The following is a 21,598-nucleotide window of genomic DNA, read 5'->3' on the forward strand; positions in this document are numbered from 1 at the left end:
ACACAGATTCAGCTGAAGGTCTTCCCATGGGCCCCATCACTTCCTTGTCCTCCTTCTTGTCCTCTCAAAGTGTCTCCTACACAGTTTTGTCCCCCTCGTCCACATCATTAGAATGTGGGTCTGTGTCATTAGAATCTTTGTTAATGATCTCACATATGATAGTTTCCTTGTTAAAAAACCACCCACTTTTCTAGATTCATCCCAACTTCTAGTCTCATATTACACATGATATATGCACCCTTTCATCATCCCACAATAGGCTAACAATAGGCATTGTCTTTGATTTGTTTTTTAAATCATAAATATAAACTTGTTAAAAGCTCCTCTAACCCAGCACTGGCTGAGACACCAATTTATGGCTCCATGCCCTCTATGAGGGTCCTGAGGGTCATATCTTTGCACAGGGTGTGAGCTCTGGGGACTGGATGGTCAGTGGTCCCTCCAGTGAGGTGGATCCTGTCGTTGAACCAAGGACAGCCCAGTGACCAGAGCTGTGACCTGAGGAGTGAGTGTCCACTTCACTCTGGAGAGTCTCCTGAAGGAGGCTGCGGATGCCCCATCCTGCTGCCCCGCCTGTCCCCTCACACTGAGATGACCCTGAGTAAAGAAGCTGCAACCGCAAGTCAGGGTCTGCCTGGAGGTGGGGATGGAGAAGCAGAGGGTGAGTGATCAGGGTGTCTCTGGACGTGACCAGGACAGAGGAGTCAGCTCTCTGGGGCTTCTGCTGCACAGTCAGTTGACCTGCAGTTCCCAGGGGAGGCACTCACTGTGCCTGGGTCACTTCAGTGTCCTGTGTGTCACTGTGTGAATTTGACCCTCAGAATGTGGTCTCTGAACCCTGAGGGGATGGGATGAACTGTCCTGAGTTCCAGTCTGTGCACTGACCCCTCCACACGTACTGACCCTCAGGGATTGTCTCCCTTGTGGCTGCTCCTGGGCTACCTCAGCCTCTGTCCTGGATGCTCCTGGCTGCAGCTCTGCTGCCCCCTGCTGGTGGAGGAGAACCCACACCAGGAGTTTCTTTCCTGGGGAACAGGCAGTAGTGTGTGGGTGTGACTGACCCCTGTGTAGGGCTCTGAATAATTGTAACAATATTTGGCAACAGGGATTTGGTACTGACCATGTGATGTGCTTTGCCCTGTGCCTCCGGCTTTGACCACAAGAACTCATTTAACTGAAAAAGCACCTCTGAGGGGGGAATTGTTTTCATGCCAGCATAGGCTCCTAAGCAATGCACTTCCCAGCAAAGCCTGAGTGAGGAGGATCCCTGGAAATAAAGGAAGCCCCATGGTGATGCAGCCTCAGCTTGGGGACAGGAAGCAGAGCCTGAGGGGTGAGCAGAGCCCATGGGTAAAGGATAGAGGGGGCTGGAATCTCCTGGCCCTAGATGAGCAGGGCCAGTGAGTGGGATTCTCCAGTGACCAGCTCTTCACTGTGACAAAAAGGTCAGGGCTCCCGGAAGAGGGGGCAGCAGCCCAGAAGCCAAGACCAGGAGCTCAGCTCTAGGAGGCAGTTTATGCCCAAGGCATGGAGGCTGAATGAATGTGAGGAGAGAGGAGCCAGCCAGTCACCAGGTTAGTTACAGACGGCCCCAGACACTCACCGTCACTAATCTCCTTCTTCTGTACTGTACCATTCAATGATTTTTACATTTATTTACTATATTCATTCTTTATTGCTGATCTCCATCAGAATGAAGCTCCATGAAGTAGGCAGTTTGACCAGCTTTGTTCACTGTTGAATCTCCAGCTAACTGAACAGCGTCTGAGACTGTCAGTGGATTGGAACTCACTTCAGTGTGTTGCACGATCTGTAAGAATTTTGTATGTATGCAACGACCTTAGTTTAGATAATCATGTGTTACTCAAAAATAGATTTCAGATTCTCTGATAGATATTTTCGTGAATCTGTGACCTTGAAAAAGGCAAAATCTCTGCCTGAATCAGCCTAACCAGTGGGGGCACATCCCTGTGATCCTCACCTGCTCCCGGGACATTGCCAGGTGGCATCTATGCTCTGCCTTTCTCTTCCTGGTCAGTATTGGGAAATCACAGGAGGACTTTTGTCAGGATCATAAAGCCATTGAACTCATGATTTGAAGAGTTTCTTCTCCCAAAGTAGGAACTGAAAATTCTACTATTAGATTCAGGCATTTCAATATCTGTCTCCCAGCGAGAGGGAGTGGAGTGATGGGAAAGAGAGAGAGAATCAGCAAGGATATAGAAGATTTATACAACGCTGTTTACACTTTGACATAACTAACATTTGTAGGACATGGCACCCATAGTAACCAAGGACAAAATTTTTTAATATGTCTGGAAAATTAAGCAGGATTCTCTCTACTCTGGACGTTAATCAAATATCACAAAATTAAAAGGACTGGAATCATAAAAATCATGACCAGACAATAACATTTAAACCACTACCTAAAGAAATGTGGAAAATCTCAATAACTTGAAAATTGAAGAGTATACTACTTTGAAGTAAATGGGAGCCAATGAGGAATCAGAACATAAGTGAGAAAATACCGACTTTTGTTAACACAAAACAAAACATCAAAATTTAATGACTGCAGCTTAAGCAGTGCTTTGAGGAAAATTTATCATTCTAAACGCTGAACATTAAAAATGAAGAAAGATCTAAAATAAACGGCTTAAGCTCTCACCTGTTAAAGGTAAAAAAAGAAGAGAAAATCAAACCCAGTAAGTAAAGGAAGATAAAAATATCACTAATCACCCAACATTAATTAATAGCATTATGAGGAAATGCAACAAGTAATGAATGCCAACATTTTACATGATTTCAATGAAGCAAACAAAATCCCTACCAAAGCCCTCACACAGGGCTGTCCCCACACAAATGAGGCCATCTTGGCTTTCATCCTCACAGCCTCCTTCCACTACATCTTCAGAGCCTCCCTTCTTCACCTTGATCTAACATGTATGTGCCTATTTACCTTGTGTTCTTGCGAGGGGTCCCAGCTCTTGGAAGCTGGGATGGGAGAGCTGAAGGGCATTTCTATAGCTGTTCCTCATGATCTATTCACTGTGATTTTTTTCCAGTTATTTTGTTGTGGTAAAACATGTATGACTTAAAATTTGCCATCTTGGCTGTTTTTACGTGTCCAGGTTATCTCAGAATCCTCTGTCTGTTCAATATGAATTTTTATTTGTCCTGCATTGGGAAGCAGAATTGGGGAGAATATTTATCAGGAACTCTTGCTTAGAATTTTACATCTTTTTATTTTGTAGATTTCTTCCATGCAGCCTAGGTGGGTCTTCATTTTATGTTAAATCTGACAGTCTCTATCTCTTAATTATGATATTTAGACCATTTACAATGAATATACCTGTTAATGTATTTTTATATCACATCTTATTATTTATTTTCTTTGTCCCATCTGTTCTTTATTCATCTTTTTTTAATCTGTTTCTTCTTAATAAAGTTATGTTACAATTCCATTTTATGTCCTTTTTTGTCTTACCAGCTATAACTCTTTGCCATCTTATTATCTGTAACTTGACAAAGCCTACATTCAGGTGATATTATATCACATCACATCTAGTATAAGAACCTTATAAGATGCTTCCATCTCTTCTCTCTCACTCTTTTAGCTATTGGTGTCAAACATTTTAGTTCTACGTGCATTATAAATTTCAACATTCATGGTTATTTAGTTTTGCTTTACTCAGTAAATTATCTTTCAAAAACTATAAATAATAAGCAAAACTCTTAATATTTATCCCTGTAGTTAGCATTTCCAATTCTCTTTATTCATTTTTGTTGATTCAGATTCTTTCTGGTATCATCTTCTTCTGCCTGACAAGTGTTCACTAAATATTTCCTGGATTGCAGGTCTGCTCATGACCAATTCTGACAGTTTTTGCATGTCTAAAGAATTCTTTTATTTAGCTTTCCTTTTTATAATATATTTTCACTGGGTAAAGAATTAAGATTTTTTTTCTTTCAAACATTTTAAAGATGTCAATCCACTGTCTTTCGCTTACAGTTTTTCCAATGAGGAATCTGGAAGATTCCTTATTTTTGTTCCCTTGATAATAGTGTCATTTCTCTCTGGCTGCTTTTAAGATTGTCTTGTTTTCACTGTCTTAAACAATTTGTTGCTGTGGCGTTTTTTTCAGTGATGGCGTTTGTTGAAACTTTTGGATCTGTGGGATTAGAGTTTTCATAGAATTCAGAACATTATTGGCCAATATTTTTTCAATACACCTGCACCATCTTCTGTCATTGAGAGACTTCAATTACATCCCTAAAACTTTGCTTGAAGTATTTCTACAAATGAGTGTTTCTTTGTTTATTTTTTAAAGCAACTGGGACACATGTCAGTATTTCCTTTTTCAGTGTGCTTTTTGTCAGAGTTAGTTTCTATTGAAACCCAAGAATCTCTGTCCGTTGACATCCAGGGCCTTGCAGAGACATGTTCACTGGTTCATGTGATGGGGTTTCCCATCGGCTGTTTGGATGGTTCCTGCACCATCCTCACTATCAAAGCTTCCAGCACTGTCATTGGGCTTCTGAAGAAATGGGGAGATTGAGAGAAAAAAACAAAATAGTGAAACTGGTACTCATGCTCTGGTATCAGACGTCCCTCCAGGCCGACTCCCTCAGCCTCACCCAGCAGAGATGCTTCCATTCTGCCTGTAGCCATGGAAAATGAATACAAGGAGAAGGTCCCCAGCTTAGCCTGGAGCATTTCCTGATGAGCCCCAGGGAATGCAATTCAGAGCCCATTGACCAAATCCAAACCCAACAAGGAAGTGGGGTCAACCCCAATAGGGTCAGCTCTGCTTGATGCAGGTGATGGGGACTTTGGGGGCAGTGGGAGGGCAGTTTTGCCAGGAGAAAGTCCCCAGGAGGGACCCGAGGTAGTGTCTACACTTTCTCTGCAGTGTCTCTAAAATCTTAGGATATAAACAACCCCAGGAGGAGCAGAGGACTCTTCTAGATATCTTTGAATGCTTCACACAGCCAGTCCAGATGTCAAGGATGCCTCATTCAAGAACCTCCACAGTGCTGGTCCTACTCAAGGAAAAGGAATTCCAGCAGGACTGCCCCATGTAAGACATCTCTCTCCTCTCACAGGACACTTAATTATATGTGGAGACTATGTGATGAATTTCTACACCTTTTGTGTCTAATACAAACCTGCCCACAGTCCCCATAGCCAGAACAACCCCCAATCCTGCCATTTCTCAACAGGATAAACTGAGGCCCTAAGAAGACAGAGAACCTCCTGAGAGTCCCAGCCCTGGAGAGGCTGGGCCAGGACCAGAAAGGACACCTGAGCCTAAGTCCTGACCTACAGCTGCTCAGAGGGCGGGTGACAGTAAGGGCCAGGTCAGGGCAGGGAGGTTTGCATCCTACTTCCCCATCTGTCTGTGTCACCATGAGTCACTGACTGATGCTCCTGCTGCCATCACATACAGTACAGTAATAGTCAGCTTTGTCCTTGGCCTGGGCCCTGCTGATGGTCAGGGTGGCTGTGTTCCCTGAGTTGGAGCCATAAAATCGGTCAGGGATCCCAGAGGGTTGGCTGCTATCACTATAGATGACCAACTCTGGCTTCTGCTGGTACCAGTAAGCACTTTTCCTTCCAATGTTGTTTCCCCCATAGGTGATACAGGGTGTCTGTCCCAGGGCCACCGACATGGAGGACAGCTGAGTCAGCTCATAAGAGCCCAGAGAACCTGCAAGAGAGCAAAGAGGAGATGTATCTCATCCTTTGCAAATCCTCTGCCTGCTTGGCCTGGCCTGAGTTCCTGGGTATCTGTGGACTCACAAGATGTCTCCCCACCTCATCATTCTCAGCCCATTGGCCCATGGGTCTGACTAGTGGATGGAGCCTTTGTGAAAATGAGAACCTCCTCCTCCCTTTCTCTGGGCAGGTGCAGTCCCTCAGGGCTCACACAGAGCCAGTGAGCACAGTGGAGGGATTTCTGTCCCACCAACCCACCATCCTGCAGCAAGGTCATGAGGATCCTGTCCACCACCCTACTGAGCTCAGAGTCAGGGCCAGGCTTGTCCCAGAGCCTTGGGGCTGGGGGTGGGCCTGGGGGAAGCACCTGTGCAATGAATGAGGAGGCCGAGGAGGAGAGGAGTCCTGGCCATGATGGAGGTGCCCCCAATTCTGCTCCCTGAGGCCTAAGGCTGGGCAGGTTTCCTCCTAGGCCTCTCTTATCTCCTTGCTGGAGAGAGCTTCTGGGTATGCAGATCAGCCAGGGCTCAGGGGATGCTGCTTGAGGAGCTTTCTGGTTTCAGAGAAGGACTCAGCCCCAAGGGACACAGAGAGGGGACGGAAATCCATGAAGAAATCAGACCAGAGGATTCTCCTCCTCTTGCTGGTCCCATACTCTGGGTCTGACATCTCCACTTGTGTCCTGGACTCACTCCTGGGCTGGCCTGACCATGGCAGAGCTCAGAGGTGAAGTCTGTGTTTTCTGAACTGATCATAGAAGTGTTAACTATAGAGATGACCATACAAGGCTTAGATCAGTGCAGTGTCCTACTGCTGATCACAGTTTCTGAGCATCACAACCTGCATGTGCCTCTGGTCCTGAGCCACCTGTCTACTGTCCCGAGTGAGTGACCAGTCACTGCTTTCGCTAAATTTCTACAGATTTGCTGATGTGAATGGGAGTATGGAATTTTGAGAGTGTCCTTGGCAGGGAAGGAAGGGGCCGAGAGAGGCAGTGGGAGTCCCAAGGTCACTTGGGGATGAAGAGAGAAGAGAGAGGTCTTATGCCCTAAATAATCACCTCTTATGAATGTTCTAGAACCTGCCTGGGCTTGGAGAGGGGCTGTGGGAAAGTCCTTACCAAAATTTTTGGGTCTCTGATGAAGAGTCTCCCTCTCAGTTCTGCCAGATGCCTGTGGGGGCGCTGCTGCACCTTGACCTGGGCCTGTCATGCACCTGGGAGGGCAGTCAGCTTCCTGCTTCCTTTGGGGCTGATCAGAAACCCCAAGGACACCATATTCCAGAAGGAAGTAGAGTGACATTTTCATAGTCTTTACCGTGGAAGAATCCTGGAATTATTCCTTAGGTCTTAGGGATCTGGTGCATAAAATATCATCTATTGACTGCTCATGGTCCATTAGCATGAAATGTCAACTATACATTTAATCATCCAATTATAATTGTCAATAATTTTTTAACAGTATATGATTTTTTTTCCATGTGTAGTCCCCATCTCTCACATTGGACCTCAGCTCTCATACGTGACACGAGTGTATGTGGAGGGAGCTTCTGGTTTTTCCTTTCAAAAAAATCCACACTTAAAAATTTTTTATTTTGGGGGGCTGGACCCGTGGCTAAGTGGTTAAGTTTGCATGCTCTGCTGCGGTGGCCCAGGGTTTACCCGGTTCAGATCCTGGGCGCGGACATGGCACTGCTTGTCAGGCCACGTTGAGGCGGCGTCCCACATGCCACGACTAGAAGGACCCACAACTAAATATACAACTACATACTGGGGGGATTTGGGGAGAAAAAGAAAAAAAAATGTGTATTTCCCATGTGGACATTTCCCCTGCTAAGACTCTGTCTTTCCCTGTGTTGTAGGAGATCTTTGTGCCTCTTGTTCAGGTTGTCACATGTTTGTTAAACATCCTCCAGAAAATGGTCTTTATGTGTATAGTTCACCATTTTTCTAGGTCATCCAGAAATTTCTTCACTGTCCCTCTAAGAGTTTGGATGCTGGCCCTTTGTGAGGAGAGCCATGCTTTCTGAGATGTCAGATTTTGTTTTTCTTCAGACAGGAGGGGGAAACATATCCAGCCAATGATTGATGGGTCAATAGCCATCCAGACTCAACCCAGTTACACCCAGGACCTTGTTTCAGATGAAGATTAAGCCTTTGGTATAAGTGAAATATGTAACTGTGAAGGTTGGGGTTGTACTTTGAAACAGAACAGGTTTTCTGGATGGGAACCATCATTTACAACACCTACACATGTTACACCATGATACTGGTGAAATGTTTTCATTCATCAATTTGGATAAAGAAGCAGTTGTTTGCAGTTTCTTACACAAAACTCAGCATATGCTACCTGTCTTCAATGTGCCAACTCATTGCATGTTGAAACGTGGACTTTTCATTTCCGTCCTGCTCCTCATCCAGGCACCATCCCCCCTACATGGTGGCATCACTAGGTTCTCACCAAACATGTGATCCTTGCTGTTCTGGGAAAAATCTTGTGCTACTAATTAACTTACTCCCTGAGACTCTCCCCTCAAGATCACTTTGAAAACATAATCTTTCCTCTGTTTGTTTTGAGACTCCTAAGCCATATAAAATAATAATCACCTGGACTTGTGAAATGTCTGTGATTGGCAGTTAAGCATCTCTTTGTTTGTGCTCCAGCCATGGCTGCATTTGTGGGGTGTTTTCCGCAAAAGGCGTGCAGTAGACGTGATGCTTATGGTCAAGCCCTGGTAACACCCCGAGATGAGCAAATCTCACTGTAGCCTGGACTCCATCCCTCCTCGCACTAGTGCAGTGGAAACAATGTCTGCAGTTCTGCATCATCACCCTAATCAGGATTGTCCTTACGCCCAGACCCAAACCTCCTCTCCCTCCTCACACCTCATCTTCAGAAATCACCAATTTGCACATCAGGCATGTCTGTAGAACACAAACACTAATAAAATACAAAATAGACAGACATAATATATTACCAAGGGAGAAGGTGGGAGAAAATGCAAACTTACCAGTCCCAGCGACTTCTCCCCAGCGTGATTCCTGTTTACAACATGTGCATGGATGGGGTGGGGGCTGGGCATGAGATACAGTATGGGAAAACTCTGTGTGTAAAGTTACACGCTCATCTCTTCAACTTCCCATCTGCCCAGTAGACCTTGTCCAATTTTATAGACCCTGACAGCACCATCATCAGCCCCCTTCTACCCACCTCTGCAATTCAGTGCCCAGCAGTCATAAGTGATCTCCCTGTGAGTCCCTAAAACTTAAAATTGACTCAACAGGTGAACACAGTCCTATTGTGTACGATGAGCGTGGTCCTTTCTTAGGGAACTTTAAGAAAATTTCGTGGAAGCCTCTGGTTCAAAAGAATCTGGGCTGAGAAATGATAGATCAGAAACAGCTAACAACGAAATGTGAGAGTGTGAATCTTAGGATACTGCTCGGTTTAAAAACTAAACAGCTATTATAGATATTCTTGTGCAACGGGGGAAATGCGACTATGGACCAGGCAGAGTATTGTTGTTAGCATTCTCATATATGATAACAATGTCAGGCTTAGTAGAAAAATATGTATATTTATATTTTTGTGGACAGATGGGAAAGAGAAAGAGAGACCAGTAGGGTCCAAAGTTTGCAGTGTGGATTCTAGGGAGAGGATTTATGAGTGTTTACTGTACTATCCTCTCAAATTTCCTGTATGCACAAATGTATGAAAATTAAAATAGTTTGACTACTGAAGAAAGGGAGAAATTGAGAGACAAAATAAACCCCAGTGAGTCTGGTGCTCTTTGTCTGGTGTCAGACATTCCTGCAGGCAGAGAACCATAGCCCTGCAGAGTAGGGACTCCCTCATGCCTATAGCCTTATAAAGTAGAGAGGAGGAGCAGATCTGGCCCTTGACATGGAGGGTTTCCTAGTGAGTGCCAAGGAAAGCAGTCCAGAGCATCATGATCAAATAAACCCACAGGGACCCAAGGTCAACCCCAATAGGGTCAGGCGTGCCTGGTCCAAGAGACAGGACTTTGGGGGCAGTAGGAGGACAGTGTGGCCAGGAGAAAGTTCCCAGGTGGGATCCAAGGTGGCATCAGTATTTCCTCTGCACTTTCTGTGACATCTCACCATAGGAAGGGCCCTAGAGCCAGTAGGGAGGGCCTGGGACAGTCCATTAGGATGCAGGAGATGCCTCATGCAGGGAACTAGTCAAGATGCAGCCCCTGGGGCCTCCTCTGTGCTGGTTCTACCCAAAAAGAAGGGGAATTTCAGCAAGACTGGACCATCTGTCACAGCTTTCCTCTCCTCTGTGACACATAATTACATCTGGGGCCGATGTGACGTATCATGACTTCCTACACCTTTCTTGTCTACTCTAATCCTGACTTCAGTCTCCATGGCTCAGACTATCACTCACACTCAATTTTTGATCAGGATAAACAGAGACCCTGAGAGGACAGAGAACCTTCTCAGAGTCTCTTAGCCCTGGAGTGTCTGGGTCAGGAACAGAGATGCCTGAGACTAAGGCCTGACCACAGCTGCTCAGAGGGGTGGTAAGAGTGAGGGCCAAGCCAGGGCAGGCAGGTTTCTGTCCCACTTTCCCATCTGTCTGCATCACTGTGAGTCACTGCAAACTGCTCCCACTGCCATGGTAGGTGGCACAGTAGTAGTTACCCTTGTCCTCAGCCTGGGACCCATTAATAGTCAGGGTGGTGGTGTTCTCAGATTTTGAACCCAAGAATCAATCAGGGATCCATGAAGGTCACTTGCTAGCCTCACAAGTGACCAGCACAGGGGCCTGGCCTGGCTTCAGTTGTGACCAAGATGTATATTTATCCCCCAGGTCATCTCCAGAGCAGGTGATTGTGGTCATCTGTCCCAGTGCCATCTACACTGAGGGTGGGTCCCTCAGCTCCTAGGAGTCCACAGAACCCTAAGAGAGGAGAGGAGAGGGGGCTTGAAGTAAAGGGCCCAAACCCAGAAGGTCACACCCTGACACTGTGCCTGGGCTGAGCTCAAGGTTTGGGGCAGGCCGAGCTCAGAGTCCTGTGCTGGCTGAGCCTGCCAGAAGAGCCTGGGGTCAACACTTGTACAGAGGGTGTGGAGGGGCAGCAGGACAGGGGCCCAGGCTATGGCGGAGATGCCCCAGAGCTCTGTCTCCTGAAACACACAAAACTGGACAAGGCTCCCCCAGGCCCTGTGGTCACCCAAAGGCAGAGCCTGCCCAAGTAGGGAAGTCAGATAAGCCCTCACTGGCTCACAGAAGAGGCTGTTTGAGGTTTTCAGAGGAGACAGGCACCAAAGGAAATAGAGGGGAGAGAATCTACCATTTAGCCCTCACCCTTGGCCCCACAAACTCCTCCTCCTGGGCCCAGGAGACTCTGTCACAAACTCAGGGCCTCCATGGAGGTTCCAGCATGGCTTGTCCTATGATGGTCACTACCAGCTCAGTCTCAATTCTGGCCTCTGTCCCTGGTATGCTTGGCACGTGGTCAACTGAGAAAGGATCTGTTCTTCCTATGGGGAAGGGAGACCCCGTCTATGGTTCTGACACAGGCCCTGTGCTCTAGAAGGACCACAAAGTGAGAAAGGGGCATCTGAGACGCTAAGTTCTCAAGACTCTGCTCAACTCCCTCTTCAACTATTTCTAGCTGTGGGAACTCTGAGACCCGGACTATGACCTCCCTGGTGCTGAGAGCAGAGGGCACTGGAGGAAGAGCCCAGGAGTAGATCCAGTTCTGCCTGGAGCACTGAATACAATGTTGGGTTATTCATGTGACTCTGAAGGTCACTGAAGATTGATAATTAAGGAAAAATTGTCATGTGCCAATACTCTGACCCATGCTTCATACAAATTGTGCCATTTCTGCCTCCCAGGAACTCTGAGCATCAGTGAGTGTTCAGGCTCCTATTACATGAATGACACGCTGAGTCTGGACTTGGGATGACTCACCCTGAGTCCCAGAGTCACGAATGGCAGAGCCCCAATCATTCCTGACTTATATATTACAAGTGGATGTTGTATAGACCGATTGACTATGTTCAGTTGACTATGTTCTGGTCCCCAGCATTATTTTCTTTCCCTCTGTATGACAGTGGTTGGCACAGAAATGGTCCATAAGAGGGGCTCAAAATTTATGGTGGAAAAAAGGAATCAAAGTAACATTTCACATGTAAGATTCCTTCAAATGAAAGTAATGGTTATAATCAGGATGCTTTCATTCCCTCACACAGACTTATCTAACTAATTATTTAATTATATCAATGAATATTTAGTGACACCTGGGGGAAACATCCCTGAATAAAACTTGAGATCTCTCCTCAGGAGAGTCAATTGAAAAAAAAAAACAAAGAAGAGAAAGAAATCAACTGTGGCAAGTCAAATTCCCAGGAGCAAACTCTCACTTAGAGACTGGTGTGCAGGAAGTCAAGATAAACCGGAGAACCCATCCTGAGGACAGGATGGGATGAAGGATGCAGGATATTGACCTGTGAGGTTATCACAGCCTTTAGTAGATCTTATGGGTCTCTGGTGCTGGGCATGCTCTTCAGATCCTCCTGAATGGTGGAGAGGGCCCTGCCTCTATCCCACCATACGCATAGGTCACTAGATGCAGGCTGCCACCAGGAGGGGGAATGTCTCCACTGTGCCAGTTCTCTTTAGCAGAAGCAAGTCCTGGAACTGCAGCTGCCAGCACCCTCTCTTCTGGGGAATGAGGATGCCATCCTGCAATAGAGGGGCAGCATTCTGGTTGCCACACAGGACACCTAGGAGAATGACAGACGCAATGTCATTAGTTTTGGTGTTATGAATCATTAAGGGATTAAGTCATTCGGACACACACAAACACACACACACACACATACTGTGGACTGGAAAAAATTGAGGAAAGAGTGCATGAAAAAGGAGGAAATAGCATAAGATACAGGTATTCCGGAAGAGTTAAATAAAACATAACCTCCAGGGAGAAATCCAAACATCTCAGAGGGAGAGAGAAGACGGAGAGGGAGAGGAAGAGGAAGAGGAAGGAGAAGGAGAAGGAGAAGAAGAAGAACTGGAAGAAAGAAGGGAGGGGATGAGGGAAGCAGATGCAGGATGGGCAGGAGGGGAAGCACCCCTCCTCCAGCACACTCCACTCCGGCCCACCTGCCTGGCCTCCCCTGTCACACTCACAGCCACATCAGCTCCAACATATGTCCTGTGACCTGGTTCATCTGTTCCATGGACTTATTTGTCGATAGTTCCCCAGGCTTTAGAGATTCCCCAAATGTGATCATGACACTACATGACGTCCATTAACAAGACTCTGCCGAGGCCACAGCAACAAGTACTTTTGACACAAAGTGTTACCCCAGGTTTCAGGATCACCTGGCATCTGTGAGGTCAACTGCATGGGTGTGGAACAACCCAGAAAGGGACACCAGCCCTTCCCACTGTAAATTAGTCACTTTCACATGACAAGAGCTGACAGTGGCCTCTGGTTATGTCCTCTATCATAACTTTGATCATGACAGATGGCCTCTAATGGCCTTTGGTCCCTCTCTGACAAGGCTTTGTAGTGGCAGCTCCCTCACTGCATGGTCACCATCTAAGCACAGCAGGAGATGGTCTTTATTTGCCTCCCTTTACATTTACTGTCATCACTTCTGGCAGTTCGTCCCTCTGTCTGTCCATCAGAGGCTACTGCTGACCTTCTTCCATGTTGTTAGCACCACAAGACCCAGCTGGGCCTGGGTGTGGTGTCGTCCACACTGGGGTTTGGATTTATTTCCCTACAGTCCTCCTGACTCCCTTTCATACAGTGTAAGTGGTGGAGGAAGTTCTCTACTGGAGGGACCCACAGGAGGTCTTGTTGGGGACAAAACTTGTAGATCAGCCCTTTACTGGAGTGGGAAGGATGGAGAGGGCCCTGTGACCCCTGTGACTCAGCCATCCACAAGCTGACACATGTCACTACAGGATTGAACCCTGATGTCCATCTCTTGTCCTGCTTTTCCTGCTCCATATCTAATCCCTCACTAGAAGACCAGCCACCTCCTCCCCTCCGGCACCCTTGGGAGTCATCCAGGCCAAAGGCAGCTCCAGGATCTTCCATCTCAGAGCTCAGACATGGTGGACCAGCCTGAAATTCTGGGGTTCAGCCCTGAAATCCCACCCGACCATGCTAAGGTCACGGCCCAGGGACCAGGGTTACTTGGTCAATATGGCTGCTCCGTGTTGACTCAAACATATGGGTGTTTGTGAAATATGCTTGTTTTTCAGATTCCAGAAAAGGTATTTAGGAATTCAATAAATCCAGGAAACATTCTCCCTCTCAAAACGTATTTGGGGTGAATAACCCACCGGGCTGAGACTCAGGGGAGTCGAAATATCTTCCATATCAGTATCCTCTTTCCCACATTCCCTGCTGCTGTCCCTGGTCTGTCCCTAGAAAGCTCATTTGTGCAAAATGTGGAGGCTTCTTGGCATCAAAAGCTGAGAATCTACCACAGCTGGAGAAGAACAGGGTGTACTCCATGTTGCTCCTGCCTCAGACCTCCTAACATGCACCCCACTTCCCTACTGGACCCCAGCTCAGCACCCACCATGGGGTTCATGTCTCTCTGTCCTGCCTCCTCTGACGGCCAAGTGCTTCCTACTGTGCCCTCAACCTTGACAGGAGTCCTGCTATGAACCATCCTTCCTGTGAGTCAGGCCAAGCTGCAGATGACTTCCAGGGTCACCAGTGGAACCCCATGATCTGTGTCTCTAGCCTGAGCACAGCCTCTTGCTGGGAGCACAGGGACTGAAGCTCCCTGGGGACAGAGTCATCTAAGTCCAGACACTGCCTCAGGGTCATTTTCCTGTCTGGGCTGTTCTGCTCTCTCATCACAGTCCTGCTCTTCAGATCCTACTGAATGGGGTGGGGGCCATACCTCTGTCCCACAACACACACAGGTCACTAGATGCAGGCTGTCACCAGGAAGAGAGTCCCTGCTGTGCCAGCTCCCTTTAACAGAAGCAGGTCCTGGAGCTACAGCTGACATCACCCGAGCATTGTCAGTGACCTAAATTTTGACCTGTACCAGCCTCATTTTAGTGATTTGATGGGGAAGAGGTACACAGTGATGGTGTTTGCAAGGAGAAGAGTCAAAGGTCTCAGGGTCCAGGAGAGGGAGAGGCAGCAGCTCACCCTGAGCTCCCATGGGGAAGAGGGAGCGGAGGTTTTGGCCTCATTTCCCCTTTGTCACTGTCACTGTGGCTTACCTGTCTTGTCCATCTATTGTATGGATCTCACTACAGTGATACTGAGCCTTGTCCTCAGACTGGATGGTGGAGATGGTTAATTAGAGGTCAGCCCCAGAGGTGGAGCCTGAGAAGCATTTCGGGATCCCATCCCCCTTTCTGTTGCTTCCATCACTGTTAGCCTTCATCCCATACCCAGGGACCTTCCACGGACTCTGTTGATATGGTGGTTGGAGTAGGTGCTGCACTCACTGCTCAGGGTGAAGTTGAGCTTGTCAGAGACTCCGAGGGAGGCAGATGCAGATGGGGGCTGGGTCAGCACAGGCAGAGCACAGAGACCTGGAAACAGAGAATACCGGAATAATGCTGAATGCCCCAAGACTGGACAAATTGACCCTCAGGAGAGCTTGGAGGGAAATGTCTGGGAGGGAGACCCCTGAGTGCCCTAGGACTCTCTGACTTGTGGAGAAAATGAAGGGCAAGAGGTAGAAGGGAACCCAGCCCATGATGGGGGATTCCAGGAGTTCTGCCCAGTGGCTGCCCAGCTGGATTGGCCTCTCCAAGCTCCAGTCCTGTCCTTCCTTCTTGCAGCTCAAGAAGGGCGCAGCACTAAATGCAAATCTGTTCCCCACTCCTTCTGAGCTCTTATAAGAACCCTGAGCCTAAGGGCCTCCTGCTGGTAATTGCCTGAGGTCAGAAGGGCCAGGTTTCAGAGTGGGTAGTTGATTCTGCCAAGCAGAAGTGTCTGCAAAGGAAGTGTCAGTCATGCCCTTTGCACCTGAGCACAGCGCAGGAGTCTTGGACACAGTAGGGTCCCAAAAACAAGACCCACAGTGCCCCCCGATGCCCATAGACTGAATGTTTCCTACATGCACAGCTATTTTCACAGAATGACTATTTATGATTCCTCAATAGATATCAGACCCTTGGTGAGTGTTTACACGTACCTCCTCAACCAGACCTCACCATAACCCACCAGCAGCTCTCTGCTTAAGGTCAAGATCTCCTCCAGTCTGGTGAGGAGGAAGCCATCATTGTGAGGTTAAATATTTACCCAAAGTCCCCCAGACAGTGATGAGTGAGTCAAGATTCCAAACTAGCAGACTGACCTCAGAGCCTGACCTGTCAGGCCCCTCCCTTCCTGCCCCTCACCATGCCCCATATCCTCCTCCTCCCTCATCCCAGCCCTCCTGGGCTCTCCTGTCACCATCCTCTCTTCTACATTCAGGTACTCCCTCCTCCTTGAGTCATTCTGAGGAGTTCTCAGATCATTGGGCTTTGGAATCTGTGTTTCCCAGTGAAACACAGTCTCTCTGTTGACAGAGGTAGGGATGCTCCCTCCATGACAGGCAACACAGTAGCAGGTGTCAGAGGGACATTGGGCAAATTAGATGTCTGGTTGAGCTCCTCCTTTCAGGCTCATCTTCTGACAAGTTATGATCAGGATTCCATTTCTAACTTGGTCAAGGCCATTGAGTTTGGACAACTGTCAGAGTAGGAATAGAAATCTTTTATTTGTAATAACCATGATTGGCAAGAAGCATTTTTCACTAATATCCTGAACAAATGTATTTGTTTTCAAACCTAGTACTGCTGAGGATGTGATGACACTCATTCACTTACAAAATGCTGGAGACGTTGTTCATAGAAATAATGTATGAAGCGCTGTGCTGATATATGAGCACAAACAGGAGACCCCACGTGCTCACTTCTCAGAGTTTGGTCCGAAGAGATCACTGAAGATGAGGCGAGGGCCACATGCCTCAGACATGTGCACTACTGTTTCTGCTGCGCGTGTTACACACAGCTCCTCTCCACCCTCCCACCTCGATGCCTCCACTCCTCACACTTCACACCCCAGAGTCTCCCCCATGGCACCCTGCTGGCCACTCCTGCAGGCTGATTCTGACCCCTTTACTTCTGGGTCTCATTCCAACATGGGAGGGAACTTGTTAGTATCATCCTGGGGAGAATTGACCCTCAAAAAATATGATCTGTGCTTTTGAATTAGGCATATATATCTCTTGTGGAGAATAGCAAGTCATCTAATTTCAAGAAAATATTCCTTATGATCGGCCTTCCTTTCTTGATCTGTACACAAAATATAATTTTATGACTTGTCGTGAGGTTTATGGAAATGATCTTCCCATGAGAGGGATCGGCAATATGTATTAAAAAACTTCACACAGACTGCTGTCTTTCATTACACTGACTAATAATGACAATTATTAGTAGATGTTGATGGCTCAGAATCATCTTTAAAATTGTAGTTGTATTTAACCTTTTGTCTTAAGAACAGAAGTAGTGTTCACACATGTCTTAAAAATTCTCTCATTTAGGTGGCCTCAATATTGCTAGTTTGGGTGGAAAGTGGAGCAGCAGCTCCTTCCCTGTGAGGTCTGGGTCGGGGGAAATCCTCCATCGCCCCCTGGTGGCTGTGATTACACACTGCAGGGACAGGTATGGCAGGGAAACCCCATCCATCTAACCTGCTCTGTCCACGTGGTGGCCACCAGCCACGTGTAGCTGCTGAGCATGAAATGTGAGTAGTCCCAGTAGAAATGTACTGTAGTTCTGAAATACCCACAACAGTTCAAATACCTGTATAAAAATAATGTAAAATGTCAATTTTTATGTTTAATTCATTTTGAAATGATATTTTCAATTAACTGATTTAAACAAAATGCGTTAAGGAAAATAATTCCACCTGTGTCTCCTCATTTTTCACATGTGACTATGGGGAAATCCAAAATTACAAATATGATTCAAATTTTCTTTCTATTGAACAGGACTGCAAGGTAAACTCACAATTATCAGTCATTTCCTTTTTATTTATTCATTTACTTATTTTTGAGGAAGATTATCCCTGAGCTAACATCTGCCACCTATCCTCCTCTTTTTTGCTGAGGAAGACTGGCCCTGAGCTAACATCTGTTCTCATCTTCCTCTACTTTATATGTGGGATGCCTGCTACAGTATGGCTTGACAAGCGGTACGTAGGCCTGCACCTGGGATCTGAACCAGCAAACCCTGGGCCGCTGAGATGGAACATGCAAACTTAACTGCTGTGCCACTGGGTTGGTGCAGTCATTTCCTTTTTAAACAGGAGAGAGAAATTTATGACACCCTAAGGAAAGGCCAAATCATTGCATTGAACGTGCAGTGAGAGGCCACAGGATGGTGGTGAAGACCAGGGACTCTGGGGTCAGAACACCTGGGTTTGATATCAGGTGGCCACTTTCTAGTTGTGACCTTAGGCAAGTTACTCATCTCTCCATGCGTCAGCTTCCTCCTCTGTACAATGGATCATAATGAAAATACTTATTCATAGAGTATTTGCGATTTATCTATTTATAAACATGAAGTGCTATGAAGGGTGCTTGATACATATTAAGCACATACGAATGTTTCTTCTTCCTGCTTCTTTTAATATCCTTAATCCTTATTGTTATACATAAAATAAAACAAAGACACTGGAATAGTGGAAGGAGGAAAGTTATGGAAATAAAAAGTCTTGGGTTTGGACCATTTGACATTGGCCAAATGTCCTTGGCAACACCAAAATACACATTCATGCACACACACACACATGCACACAAGCCCACAGATGCACTGCCCTTTGCACAGGTCACAGGAGGGCGCATGCTCACAGCCCCCTGTCCTGCCCATGAAGCCTTTGGGGCCAGGGATGTGGTCCTTGTTCTCCAAAGGAGACATGATGGGATGTCCCAGCAGAACTGCTTCCTGCTTGTCCACATCTGTGACGTGGGTCATTTCATCCCCATTGTCTCACAGGGTTGGCCTTGCTTGTGACTCCTCACTCTGAGGGAGCGTACATAGTTCTGCAGAACCTGCAAAGCTGAACTCCCCAATGTTGACATCAGTGTGTGTCCTCTGACCCATCCACAGAGGGCAGCATGGAGCCATTGGTGGTGTCAACTTAAAAAGCAAATTCACCAGTTATTTTGCCCTCAAAATGAGTTTATCTGGGAATAGCAAGAATAATTGCAATTCAGGATGTGTGTGCTATGGCAAATGATAGGCAAATATGGAAAATAAAGGAGAGGAGCTGCCTTAAAGAAAAATAAAGTGAGTAGGGAGGGGCTGTTCTACAGAAAGTCCACGGGGGGAAACTAATAGTTGAGGGCAGAAACACCTTCTCATTGGCTGAGCTGTTGCTGGGTGTGGAGAGAAATCTTCCTTCAGCAGTAGAGTGGTTGTACTTCCTTTTGGAGATGCAGGCATCACTATTCTGTTTGGAGTAATTGATGAGGTACAATAGGGCATGAGAGATCCCCCTACAGGCCTTCCTGACTCCTTCTTAGTTGAGGTCTCTTTCATTAATTCCCACAGTGGGCAGGTGAGGACTGATGGGCCTCAGGTTGGGATGGTGTCACTGAGAGAAGGGACACTGGGCAGAGAGAGCAGAGGCACCTCACACTGATCCCTCAGGTCAGTCCAGAGGCATGAAGGGAGCTTTACGTGCTTTTAGAGGCACCACCTCCTCAGCAGGGCTGAGCTGGCTCAGGAGGAACAGAACCTGCGGTTGGAAGAGAAACAGATAAGCTTGGTGTCCCGGGACTCTGTCAGGCAGGCAGCAGCCACTGAGCCCCCCTGGAGAAATGGGATTCTTGTCTCACTATGGCCTGACTAGGAGGCTGTGGGGGCCACCTTTCTTTGAGTCAGAGATTTGCTCACTATAGGATGGATCCTATACATCAGGCACAAGAGATGTGTGATTTAGAGGACGGTCATGGGTCTTTCTGGACTGTCAGTTCATGCCCCACCTGAATCCCTGAGAGCTTGGTGGTACACTTACAACCTCAAGAGTTGTGCACTTACAACCAACTACCTCAAGAGCAGGGAGGACAAGCCATGGCAGAAACACTGTTATGAACTGAACTGGTCCCCTCTCAAATCTGGGTATTGAAGTCCTAACCCCAGTACCACTGAATGGGATGCTATTGGATAGAGGATCACTGCAGATGTAATTAGTTAATTTAAGATGAGATCACACTGAAGCAGGGTGGCCCCCTAATCCAATTTGACTGGTGTCTTTACACAAGGGGAAGTTTGGAGAGAAACTCTCACAAGGGAGAATCCCATGTGAAGATGGAGGCAGAATCTACAAACAAGGAACATCAACGATTGCCAGCAAACCACCAGAAGCTGGAAGAGAGGCGTGAAGCAGATTCTCCTTCACAGCCCACAAGAAAACCCACCCTGCTGACACCGTGATCTTATACTTTTAACCCCAGATCTGTGAGACTGTAAATCTCTATTGTCAGCCCCCAGGACGTGGTGCTCTGTGACAGCTGCCCTAACTCAGTCCCCCTAAAACTCTGCTCTCAGGGCCTCAGCAGCAGGGTTGGGTTCCTTCCAGCTACTTTGGTCTCTGAGACAACCCCTCCTGGGGAGGACCCTCCTGCCTTGTGCTTCCCTCGCCTACAGTGTCCATTCTCTTCCCAGGAGACTGTCTCAAGGCCCCAGCTAGCACAATGTCTCCTCTAAGCTAATACCCCTTTGTCCCCATGACTGTTCCTCTAGGATCACAGTGGGGAGTGATCCACATTGTTCCAGAGCCTTGTCCTGTCCCACAAGAACATCCTATAATTTCCCATGAGAGTTACGACCATGACTGTAAGTATTCAGAGTCACTACCTTGTTGGGCTGTGCACAATCTCTCCCTCACAGAACTGAGAACTGAGTCTAAACTTGACAAAGGTATAAATGAGATGTGAAGTGTGCAAAGAGTTGCAAAAGGGGGAAACACAAGTTCCTGTGAGAACATTCAGGAGAAGTATGTCACTTAGTCTTTATGTCATGGATGACCTCCCCAAGGATGGGACTTTTAAGCAGAATGTTGAAGGAAAATTTGGTGTTAACCTGGCAAAGATCAGTACCCAGGGAAGAATGAGGGGCAGGGAGCTGAGCTAAATGATGAGGTGGAGAAAGGGATTAATGAGAAGGAGAGAGGCATCTTTGCTCATAGAGCGCGTGACTCCTTCATGGCTCCAAGGCTGCAGGTTGCACACCAAGCCTGACTCCTCGCAGGCTGGAGGAGCTCCCTTTCCCAACATCTGTTTCCTTGGGTTACACAGCAGTCAGGCCAATGTCAATTGTCCCCACACTCCTATCCCTTGTATTGGGAATACAGGACAGATCTGAAAACCTAGAGAGAGAGGCCCCAGTCTCAGGAGGGGTTGGACAACAAGAGCTAAAGGCAGGAGCTCTAGGTGACCTCCCTGCACTGTCCCAACTTGGACCCTGACTATCTGGACATCATCAATACCTGCCTCTCCTGAGCAGATCAAGTGGGGTCTGAGCACACAGACCACAGGCAGGGACAGAGCCTTTGTTCACAAGTAGCCTCAGTGAGCTGATGCTCCTAAGGATGTACCGTGTCAAATCTGTTGAGAGAGGATGGATCTCACTTCTTCAGCCTTGAACCTAGAAGGTGATGCACTCCAGAGGAGCTGACAACAGCACAATGGGCAGGAGGCGAGTAAGACCAGCCCAGGATGCTTTTGTTCTCACTTCCTCTTCACTAACAAACAGTGGAAATGAGTCTTCCTCCTGCACCCAGCATAGCAACATCAATAATAATCAGCCTCATGGCTGGACTGGAGCTGATAGATGCTCAGAGAGGACGTGTGGCCAGAGT

The 21,598-nt window shown here is 47.2% G+C and overlaps 1 gene segment (V, D, J or C); it reads right to left on the bottom strand.

Moving 5' to 3' along the window:
* Positions 1-4,442: 4,442 nt before the first annotated feature.
* LOC124227163 (immunoglobulin lambda variable 3-9-like) lies at positions 4,443-6,129 on the bottom strand. The segment is given in 3 exon segments: positions 4,443-4,535; positions 5,446-5,708; positions 6,084-6,129. Coding segments are annotated over 3 exon segments (402 nt in total).
* Positions 6,130-21,598: the final 15,469 nt, after the last annotated feature.

Source organism: Equus quagga, chromosome 15 (assembly GCF_021613505.1).
Source record: "Equus quagga isolate Etosha38 chromosome 15, UCLA_HA_Equagga_1.0, whole genome shotgun sequence".
Taxonomy (NCBI): Eukaryota; Metazoa; Chordata; class Mammalia; order Perissodactyla; family Equidae; genus Equus; species Equus quagga.